The sequence below is a fragment of the Protobothrops mucrosquamatus genome, unplaced genomic scaffold (genome assembly GCF_001527695.2).
Source record: "Protobothrops mucrosquamatus isolate PMUCROS unplaced genomic scaffold, P.Mucros_1.0 scaffold2411, whole genome shotgun sequence".
NCBI classification, from domain to species: Eukaryota; Metazoa; Chordata; class Lepidosauria; order Squamata; family Viperidae; genus Protobothrops; species Protobothrops mucrosquamatus.
In genome coordinates, this window is record NW_015388483.1 from 268,038 (window position 1) to 279,875 (window position 11,838).

At 37.8% G+C, this 11,838-nt stretch overlaps 1 protein-coding gene across 1 annotated transcript in view; it reads right to left on the minus strand.

The window, feature by feature from the left end:
- Positions 1-4,628: 4,628 nt before the first annotated feature.
- Positions 4,629-11,838, minus strand: part of GALNT2 (polypeptide N-acetylgalactosaminyltransferase 2) — a 74,128-nt gene continuing 66,918 nt past the window's right edge. The window contains exons 14-16 of the mRNA XM_015824911.1: positions 10,814-10,940; positions 8,101-8,220; positions 4,629-5,292 (exon numbers count right to left, since the gene is read on the minus strand). Coding sequence (XP_015680397.1) covers positions 5,137-5,292; positions 8,101-8,220; positions 10,814-10,940 — 403 coding nt within the window. The 3' untranslated portion in view covers positions 4,629-5,136. The remainder of the gene's footprint in view (positions 5,293-8,100; positions 8,221-10,813; positions 10,941-11,838) is intronic.

The window sequence follows — 11,838 nt, forward strand, 5'->3', positions numbered from 1 at the left end:
CTCCTTTCGCCGCGCCCTTAAGACCTGGTTATTTCAGCGGGCAGGACTGGCCTAGGGGTATTTTAAATTGGTTTTAACAAAATTTTTAGTATAAGCGGCCTATTGAATATCTATTTTTAATTACTTTTAAATTTTGTATTATATTGTATTATTGTTTTTAAGCTGGCTGTAAGCCGCCCTGAGTCCTCCGGGAGAAGGGTGGGGTATAAATTTAATAAAACTAAACTAAAACTAAACTAAACTAAATCCCTTCCATACTTTTAAGTAGTATTTCATGCCTATAATTCTTTGTCATCTTAAATACTGTAAGCAAGTAGACATTGTATGAAAGCTAGGCTAGCTTGGTGGCCAAAAATCAAAAAGAGAGATATTACTTTTCCAGACTAACAAATGTTATTAAAGTTGGCAGATGATTGCATATATTACATTAGAGGATGTGCCGGCAATGCCTTTCTTGATTCTATGTAGGACTAGCAGGCCAAACTTTGGGCAGAAGAATTAATGGACTCAGGCTTGACATCAGGCCTCCAAAGAAGGTTCAAGAAATATCAGAGCATTTCAATTTTCCACTTACTCCTTGACAGATCTCAAAGTAGCCATCTTGGAAGTACTAACAATGAAAAGAGATTGCTAAATTCACATACAACAATTGTAAGTGTGAAAAAGTAGTCTGTCCGAAATGTTATAGGGTTTCCTGCCACAGCAGGGGGTTGGACTAGATGACCTCCAAGGTCCCTTCCAACTTTACTATTATTATTATTATTATTATTATTATTATTATTATTATTATTATTTATTATTATTATTATTATTAGGTTTCAGGCTATCTCAGAAGCTCTCAGCAATGGGTTTTTAACACATTACGACTGTTAATTGATAAGGTACTTGTAATTTGCCCCATGTGCATCTGATGCAACCACTGTTTTCTCTCCTTCCTCCATCCATGCTTCCACCTTATCCCAGTTCAAATTCAGCATCAGTCTAGCCACTCCAATGCATCTGATGAAGTCAGTTGTGGCCCACAAAAACTTGTATTTTAATAAAATATATTGATGTGGAAAAATGCTACTAGAATCCTTTTGATTTAAACAGGAAATGGAAATCCTTTGATTCCCATTTCAGGAAAGCATAAAAATAGAGCACACCATTATCTAAACATGGTACATACAGTAGCAAAACCTATTTGCATATTTAAGGATATATCATAATGAATATGGGGATGAGAAGCATCTAATCATTCTGAAACATTTCAAAATACCTTTAAAAAATTAGTTTCATTTATGTGTCATTGCAATCTGTTACAGTGATCTTTGAGGATACTGGATTTCACTCAGAGTGACTTTGTATGATGCTTTTAGGAACCTTGTTGCAAAGTATTTGGGTCAAAGTTTACACAATTCAAAATTACTATACCTTACATTGTATGCCAATATATAAATTCCATATGCCTGAAGTTTTTGGTTTAGGAACTTCATTGCAAAACATGAAGAGCTCTCAGTTCTGGCTTAGGTGAAAAAAAAAAGTACAATTATTCTTTGCTCAACCATACAAAGGCTAAGCTCTTTTTGTGCCTGACACATTAATTTCCTGCTTGTTGGACGAAGCGCTACTAACAGGTTACCCAAGGACAATGGCTTTTCATTGAAAGCTCATGAACATGACACAGTTGCATAAGTAGGGCGGCAACAGGAAAATAAAAAAAAGAATCAATTGTTAACTATGAGAACTTACTGCTTAGAAGACCAGCCTAATATTCACTAAGGTCCCCTTATTTTGCTGGATTCCAATTACAGTTTTCATTTTCATCATCATCATTATCATCATTATCATTATTATTATTATTATTAGATTATAGAGTAAAATACAAAATACAAAGCAAATAAATTAAGTTATTTTAATAAATTTATAACACATTCATTTACAAAAGTACTTCATGTGTACCAATTCCCTAAGTGCAGAGTTGGTAAATTTACCACTTTAATTAGTAAATTGAAGCTCTTTTATTTCAAATTTTAGTTTTGTCCCAACATCAAACTTTCCTAAATTTGTATTGGCAAAAGTGATTGATGAGAATACCATGTTTCACTGAGCATTCTAATCTTTAAGAAATAAAAAATATGGCTTAATTAACCAAAGTTAAGGTAAAATAGCTGTACTAAGAGAGGCTTGTGCCCACTGTTTTAGATTTTTGTTTACAATATAAAAATTGCATTCAGCAGTAAAATACTTGCCCAAATCAGTTCTCATCTAGGAAACATGAAATTGGTGAAAATCAATCACAGGTGACCCAAATATAGCCAAAGGTTGGGTTTTTAACGTCCCCATTCCCACAAGACAACTGTCTAACTATTTGTGAAGCACATGCAAAAAAAATTGTCCCAAGTTCATTGTTAATTGTGGACATTGTGGCAGATAAAGGGAAGAGGCAAAAGTTGACCAACTGAGTAGATCAAGAGGTGTTCACTAAAGTTCATGTAATCTGACCAGGACTTCAGCAGTGTAGACAAAATGACAGCAAACTCTGTTATCTTATCTATAAAGTATTTATTTTCTTAAGTTAAACAAACAGTTTTTTCAAGGATGGTTTCCATCTATAAAATGAACAAAGTACAAGCTCTGTACAGCAGATTTTAAAGAACCAACAGAAATAATTTTCTAAACCACATTTAATTTGTAAAAGGAAATGTACATGTACCACCATTATTTCTGCTTTAAAGTAGCTAAGATTAGGACAGAGATGACATGGTAACTGCTTATTAAATTTCCTGGTAGTTTACAATAAAAAAGATCAAGGGAAGGTTCAACTATTTCCTGTATCTAACTTCAATACCTACCACTGACTGCCTCTGCATATCTTCAATTCGTTTGAAAATCTTTTTCAACAACAAGGTCTTTAGTATTTTGCACTGACAAGGAGGTGTGCAAAAGCAGTGCTTGGTACAATACACATGAAGTCCATAGTTGTGTAAAAAAAAAGAACGTAGTCACAGTAAATAACTTTGGCACACTGTGTCATGTAAACATAGCTAGCATCACATTACTGCATTTTCTGATCCAGAGTCCATGCCTAATGATCACTTTCATCCCTAGAACTTGAATACAACACATAGATAACATTTAAGACTTTTTTTTGGGGGGGAAATCCTGCTAACACACCTGCTTAAATATTAGTCAAGATAGTAGCTTTGCAGAATTCAAAATCAGCTATTCGTTGAATAGCTTCTACCACCATCACTCAAAAAAAACCTTTACAATTTAGCTTCCTTTCCCCCCCCCCCCAAGAATTCTTCCTCAAAAGTCCTGGATTATAATTAGCTGGCTACTTAATAAGCACTTCAGTGCTCTCCCCCAGTGCCACAGTTTTATAAATGAATGTTACCTTCATCTCATGACTTGGGCAGCCTTAAAAAAAATGAATTTCGAAAAAAGGCAAAGACCGCATTTATTATTTTTCCTGTCAAGGACATAATTACATGAGAGATTTTAATCACAGAAGAGGCAAATTTAGTCTGGAAAGGAGGAATATTCACATTCAGCCCATCAATGGAATCATCATTCTTAATTAAAACAATGTAGTACCTCAATATAGTATCAACAGAAACCACAAGCATGCCATATAAATTCAAAGCTTCACTGGCTTATCTGAAGCATTGCAAAACCAAAGTCCTCATTTGAGTGGAAAGATGCCCATTTTTTTTTTTGCAACAAATATTGTGGCCGTCATGGAAAAATGCACTTTACAGAATACTCTCAAATGCATGTAGCCAGAAGACGAACACTGTCAAGAAATGATTGCATAATAATTTACCTTTGTCATTTTGTAATCATTGGGGGAGGGCATGTTCTGTGAATGTTTTCATTTCTGTTTAAAATCTTACATAAACGGTGTTTAAAAAAAACAGCTGATGCAGACAACACACGCAGAGATGACATTGCTATGATATAAAATGGAATGGAACAATCACTTCCAAAGTTTTACTTCTGCGCCAATGTTGAGACATATAGTGAAATGTCATAAAAGAAAAACCTCAAACCATGATACTCAAGAGCAGATGCCTAACAGCTGCAATGTTGGTCATTAGTAATAGGCTGCTTGTAACTTCACAAGAAGGCTACTTGTGGTCTTGTGCTATCTGTCATTCTGACAACTTTTTAAAAGGAGTAACAGCAAAGAAGAGAAACCAAGAACCAAAGTCCCAAAGCTGCATTTTAAAACCTAGTTTTCGGCGCAAGGTAGTCTAAAGTTGCTCAATACAAATACACCGAGTTATCCAGAGCACACGGCATGTAATTCCTGAACAGAAGGTGACAATGCTGGTGAGATGAAGCCGGGCAAGCCTCTTTCTGCCATTCCACCAACCTCTGCAACAGAGGTCTGGCCACTTTCAGGAGAACGAAGTGCAAAAAAAAATAATAAAAAAATAGGCACACTTTACAAAGCAGAAGCATCCAGTGTTTGCGTGAACACAATGCAGTGGCACAAACTTGCATCTTCACAAAATGCTGTTCTTCTACAACTGTCCAATCTATTTTCCAGTCAAGTGTTAAAACGCTTTGTTGATAAATTACAGGATGATGAAAAATTGATAGAAAGTTGTAAATTTCGACAATATATATTTTATATATATATATTTATATATTTATATTTATATATAGCGTTTATATCTGGAGTCTCGTCATAGAAAAGTCCACGGTCCGATATATCAAGTACACATGGCAAAACCTTCCAAATGATGCTTTGACTGCTGGAAACCACAAACACCTATTTTTATGTTAGCGGAGACTGCTCGTGAGATTCTTCCCGCCACTTCCCTCCGAGTATGCCCTTCCCTTCCCTGTGTTGAAAGCAGGTTTCTACCATGTATCTGTGGTTGCTAAAGTGGTTAATCATCTGCTCTGAAAATACTAGGTTGAAGGTGGGGAGAAGCCAACAGACCTTGATGGAAGAGGGGGGGTAAGCACTGCTTCAGCTATATTTGATCAGATGATGGCAGGATCCCCAGTTGCTTTGATTTCCTTATGTTCACTTTACTTTTCAAATAATGATGGAATACTGAGGTATATAAAGTATCAGTAATGCAATCAAAATGTTGCCCAAGGTTTAGGAAATGAGACAGTACTTCTGTCCGAGTGTTTCTACTGCTGTAGATTAAGTGTGAACTTCCACTGCTGTGACAATGAAGGACTGCAGACTTCAACAGTCAAACCACCATTTTTGGCATTTCGGCTGTCTAAACACAAGTTGTTGCCCACGTACCGCAGTTTGGTATTGCTTTCTATTTGTTCCCATTTCTAGAAAAGAAAAAAGGTATGCAGATTAGATAAGTACAAATTTAAAAAAAAAACCAACATTCCTAAGGTCATTCTGTAAGATATTTATTATGGGGCATACAGGTGGTCCTCGACTTACAACAGTTCTTTTAGTGACCGTTTGAAGTTACAATGACACTGAAAAAAGTGACTTATGACTGTTTTTCACACTTGCGACCGTTGCAGCCTCCCCAGGGTCACGTGATCAAAATTCAGTTGCTTGACAACTGGTTCATATTTATGACGGTTGCAGTGTCCCAGGGTCATGTGATCAACCTTTTCTAATCTTCTGACAAGCAAAGTCAATGGGGAAGTCAGTTAAGTTACTAACTTAACAACTGTGGCAAGAAAGGTCGTAAAATGGGGCAAAATTCACTTAACAAATGTTTCACTTAACAACAGAAATTTTGGGCTCAATTGTGGTCTTAGGTCGAAGACTACCTGTATTGGATGGGCTCCAAACCATCCAGTCTGCATTCAAAGGAAAACAAGTTTCAAGCTCTCAAGACTTTAAAAAGTCTCCATATGTAACATAGCTTTATGTCATCCCCTCTGCTTTTTTTTTTTTTTTTTTACAAACACACTGAATTTTTCTGTTCTGTAGTCCTTCCTATACTTAGCTAAGGACACGTTTTGTAAAAACTATCCAGTTTTCTGTTGTCTTCTTAGAATCCATAGCATTATTTCTGAAAGAGCAAGAATTGACTCAAAGTCCAGCAACAAAAACATAAACCGGCACAGGAAGATGACACGGGCAACAGAGAGTGGATCGGCCTCTTCTCTGGGACTACAATCTTAAATGACACAGGAAGAATGGGTTAAATGAAAATGAACCTAGACAGTTCTGTCCAGGACTGTCTCCCGGTCCTTGACAATTGTTACAATTTACTAATCTGGATGAGTGTCGTTGTTATAACCACTGCTAAGCTTTAAATCAGGGGTCTTCAAACTTGGCCCTTTTATGACTTGTGGACTTCAACTCCCAGAATTCCTCAGCCAGGCATGCTGGCTGAGGAATTCTGGGAGTTGAAGTCCACAAGTCATAAAAAGGCCAAGTTTGAAGACCCCTGCTTTAAACTATCCCATGAACTGGGAGGAAAACAATCAGAAGGCTAGGACAAAATTAAAAGCTCAAAAATAAAAGGGAATTAAAGCTACAAGGAACGCTCACCCACAGAGGGTAGTATAAAGGAAGACATGAGGTACAGGAGGACTAATGAGTAGAGAAATTTTAATTAGCGATAACCTATCTTTAAAATATTTGTTTATTTAATATAGCAAGAGATTCTAGTTCTTCAATATGAGCTAGAAAAGACTTACACCTAAATATTTCAAAACGTAAAAATACCACAGATTGCTGCAGTCCTTTTTTTTTTTTTTTTTTTAAAAGAAAGCAACAAATAAAAATTATGTGGCAAAAAATTACAATTAATTGTATATTGCCCGACAGTAGAAAAGCTAGAGACTGGTGGGGGGGGGTAGTTGTTTTTTTAAAAAAACAAACAAACAAGTTTTAAACTATGAAAAGTCTTCCTTATTTTTGCACTGCATTGAAACTAATAATGTGATTGTTAATTGTCGGGAGTCCATAGTTCTGATTTTCCAACATTTTTTGCTTCAAGATGGCTATGGGTGGGTGGTTCTAGTCAGAAAACCTGGCAATTTATCCTCTGCAGTTTGCTTAATCAAACATAATTACACAATGCTTATTCATATATGCAGACCATGCATATAAGCAGTGGAAAAGTCTGAAGAAAAAATTACCCTGGATAATTAGAAGTAATCAATGTAACAATCATGTGGCATAACCAGAACAAGATGAGATATATAAATACAAATGCCAACCAGCTGCCTGTTTTCTATTAACAATCTCCACCATCAAATAGATCAGGGGTCTTCAAACTTGGCCCTTTTATGACTTGTGGACTTCAACTCCCAGAATTCTTCAGCCAGGCACGTTGGCTGAGGAATTCTGGGAGTTGAAGTCCACAAGTCATAAAAGGGCCAAGTTTGAAGAGCTCTGAAATAGATGGAAATAGAAGGAGAGGAATCTGAAGGTCATAGTCCCTTGAATGATAGCCTAGCCCAGGGGTAGTCAACCTTGGCTCTTTTATGACTCCTGGACTTCAACTCCCAGAATTCCTGAGCCAGCACAGCTGGCTCAGGAATTCTGTGAGTTGAAGTCCACGAGTCATAAAAGAGCCAAGGTTGACTACCCCTGGCCTAGCCTGAACATAAAGGATGAAGGTAGGACAAACCCTAAATTTATTTCAATTTCATATGTTCAATTTTAATTAAAAAGCCAGGTCAAATTAATAAAACACAGTTAAATGACTGGGTCTTTTATATTTAATAAATGTGCTCTTTGGTCTCACTGATAGTTGGCAGTTTTTTTCAACACTTCTTCAAGCCTACCTGAGGGGCTGCATCCCTGGTTTCTAGGAGCTTCTAGGCAGACTCAGCTTGTACATCCAGGCTATAATGGAATTGCATTATAGCAGCATGCCAGAAATCCCACAGCGGACCAAGTCCCAAGACCTCAGAGTTCATAAGGAGGGACCAGGCTATTGGAAAGCGGCATAAGTCTACAGTAGGGATGGGGAACCTTGGCTCTTTTATGACTTGTGGACTTCAACTCCCAGAATTCCTGAGCCAGCACGGGTGGCTCAGGAATTCTGGGAGTTGAAGTCCACGAGTCATAAAAGAGCCAAGGTTCCCCACCTCTGCTCTAGAGGGTCCTATCTCATCTTGGAGAGCATTCAAAGCTCTGGCTGCATTCCAGGTACTGACCTGTCTATTGTCATTCTCTCTGCAGCCCTGAAGTTTGATGAGTGAGCCAGCAGCTAGATCCACAACCGTAAGGCATAAATCCATGTGCTTCACTGACTTGTCCTTTGTTAAGGCCCATTCCTGGAACATAAAGCAAGGACACAGAATTAGCCCCACGTACACATCCTGCCTGCAATCATTCCATCTCTTTTAATCCCGTCTTCTAACTATCCAATTTTTATTTTGTGGGGGAAACTCATTTAATAATGAAATGTTGAAAAAGTAAAGAGGGCAGTTAGAAATCAAATACTGAACTACTTTTTCCAAGCCCTTTTTTTCTTTTCTTTTTTTTTTTTTAACATTTCTAAACAATATGAAATAACAGTACAGTGGAGATTCTAGTATTAAGTATTAACGTCAAGGACATTAAGAATTAAGTTCAAGGACAGCAATCGTTTTTATATTATATTATATTTTATATTATAAAATAATATAAGGCATTTTGAAATTCTCCAGCAATACCATACTTAGCTTTAATTGTACAATTCAAACAACCTTATGTTTATTAACATTTCAGAAACTGTATTTTTAAAGTTTTAACTTATCTAAGCCATCATAGTGTTAACAATTTCTGATTTATATTGTATAAATTCCGCAGTAATCAGCTAATATATGTATTTCACATTATTCATATAAATTAAATTAAATTAAATAAAAAATAAATTCACATCTCATAATGCAATAAAACAACTACAGGGGCAGAGGGTGTAAATGGCTGGCCTCATCTAACACTGCTAGTAATTTGCATTCCTTTTTTTTTCTTTTGAAAGAAAAAGTCAAATGGCATCTTTCTTTGGAAGCTCAATATTAGATCAGAATATGTTTACACTTACGTACTATATTCACTAGACTAGACCTACAGCAATCTTATAAGGTTAATGAGAAATAATTGTCATATACCTCCATCTGCTGGTGCTATGGCGCAACAGCATCCAGTTATAACATTTACCAAATAAGACAAACCTATGTTGTCTCATCTCTCTACAGAAGAAAGAAATCTTATGTGATGCCCAATTTCTCCATCTATCTCAAGTCAATTTAAATTTGCCACTCCAAAAAACAAACTGGAGTCAATCCTTCCACCCCCAAATAAACATCTGTGAATGTGATGCACTTCTGTATCTGTGTGTCACATCCTTATGTGTGTGTGAGTGTGTGTATACATACACACCGATCTAAAAGAAGCCACACTCTAAAAGAAGGGAGAATGAAAAATCAATGCATCTTAATTGAATGATCAGCTACTGGTTAACATTAATCCCCTATAGAATAAAATACCCTAAGTATACATTTAATTGATTCCCATTTACACAAACTGATCATGAGCCAATTTCACACAGAAGAATGAAGAAAAATATTTCTTTCCAACCAAAATAACAGAGGAAAGGGAGGAGGGAGGAAGAGGAGAGAAGAGAGAAAAAGAAAATGGAGATGTGGGGAGGGATAGAAGTAGGAACAGCAGGAGCTGAACAGGGAAGGAAATAAACAAGAAAGAAGTGCTCTCTCAATGCAGAAGGGAGGAGCCTCCCACTTAAGGAAAAGACATCCAAATAACAGAAGCTACAGCCATTTGCTCTTCAGCTTCTGCTCTTCTTCTCAGCAAACGCAAAGGAGCTGTACTTCCCCTTCACAAGAATTCATAAAGGGAAAGGAGGGGGGGGCTCACCTTCTTCCTCCAGAGCAGGGGTGTCAAACTCAATTTCATTGAGGGCCACATCAGCATTGCGGTTGCCCTCGGGGGGGTGCGGCCTACTGGTGGGTGTGGATGGAGTGGGTGTGGTCTACTGGGGGGCATGGCCAGCTCTACATCGTTCGTATCAAGGGTCCCTGTGGGGGCCTGGGCAGGAGTGGAACAGATCTGAGGGTCTCTGGCAGAAGGGGGTGGGACCGGGGCAAGCGCCAAGGCATGGTCCATTTCTTCATTCCTCACAAAGGATGACACCTCCCCAGCATGCACCCAGAGGGCAGGCCCGACACAGCAGGGGCTGGTTCCTTGCTGTTTCTAGATGGCCTTGTGGAGCTAAGACTGAATGCATTTCAGCATAGATGGCCACCACAAAATTGTACATTGGCTCCCGGCCGGCCTGGGCCAGGGCCAAGGCAGCTGTTTCCAGGATGGCTTTGCGGGCCACATGAAACCACTTCACAGGCCGCATCCGGCCCCCGGAACTTGTGTTTGACATGTCTGCTCCAGAATAATAACTGTGGTCACTGTTCATTCAGAAAAACAATAAACCTATGCAGCTGAGAACGGCAGGTCAACTAAAATACTTTTTCCTATTTCATTTCTCTTCTAGGTTTCTTCTTTTTTTAGTTTTAACCTTTTAATTTTTTCATAACGTTTATATTAAACCTTTGCTGCAGTTTATATTACTAAAATGTGTGTATGTATGTGTGTGTATGTGTACAGTATGTGTGTGTGTGTGTATAATTTGTATATATATATATGTATATATCTTGCTTAATGACTGTTTGCTCATAATCAGTCTAAATTACGATGGTGCTGAATGAAGGGATTTACAATCGGTGCCTGAAGTTACAGATGTTGAGGCTCCCACGGTTATATGATCAAAGTTCATGTCGGGGTGTTGCAAAGAATTAGAACTCAAGTTGATTTTTCACTCCTATTTAAGAACCAGGTGATGATTTTTTGATCTATTATTACTATACTTGCCTGATTTCCCCCAGCATTATGACATTCATAAACACCGACAACGCCATCTGCAAAATGGCCTAATGTGTCAAGGCAATTGGTTCCTTGCTGCAAAGCCCCAAAAGCTATATCCTGATGATCAGGTACCCTGAGGGGGGGGAAGGGGAGAGAGAGAAGCTTGTTAATTCTAACCAAAATGCAACTTTAAAAGCTTATTCTACTTGGTATCAATGTTAGAGATGTATCTACGTCAGGGGTCTTCAAACTTGGCCCTTTTATGACTTGCGGACTTCAACTCCCAGAATTCCTCAGACAGGCAAGCTTGGCTCTTTTATGACTCGTGGACTTCAACTCCCAGAATTCCTGAGCCAGCCATGCTGGCTGAGGAATTCTGGAAGTTGAAGTCCGCAAGTCATAAAAGGGCCACGTTTGAAGACCCCTGATCTACGCAATTCAGTACAATTTTCCAGAATTTTAGTTTTACTCAGTTTCTCACCAAACCCCAAAACTTTATTCTAAGCTCCAGAAGAGCTGGGGACCTGGAGAGCAATGATACAGAGTGAGCAATTACAAAGAGTTTCCCAATCAGCAGGTCCTCAGACTTCAACGGATTTAAAATTAAAGTGGATAAAGAAATGAATTACTTATTTATTAAACAATTTTTTTTATAGCCGCCCAACTCACACATGAGTGACTCTGGGTGGCTTACGACAACTTCGGGTGGCTTATAAGGTTATTTTAGCATACAATTAATTCTGGCAGCATGTATTTGCTGATTACGCTGTAAGAAAATTATATTGTACTGATTGGGTTAAACCTATTTCCTTCATTAAATGAAGGAATGAAAATAGATATAATTGCATTTGATCATCAGTGCCATTTGCTTTCTGAATGGTGCGGATCCATTCTTATTCCCACTTTGAAAATTACTTCTTTTTCAAGAGATAGAGAAATGAAGAGGTTATACTTAGGGCTATGCAAACATTCCTACCATCTGCTCTGGCTCTTCTTATCACTGCTGTCCAATCAAGACTATCTAGTTCTAT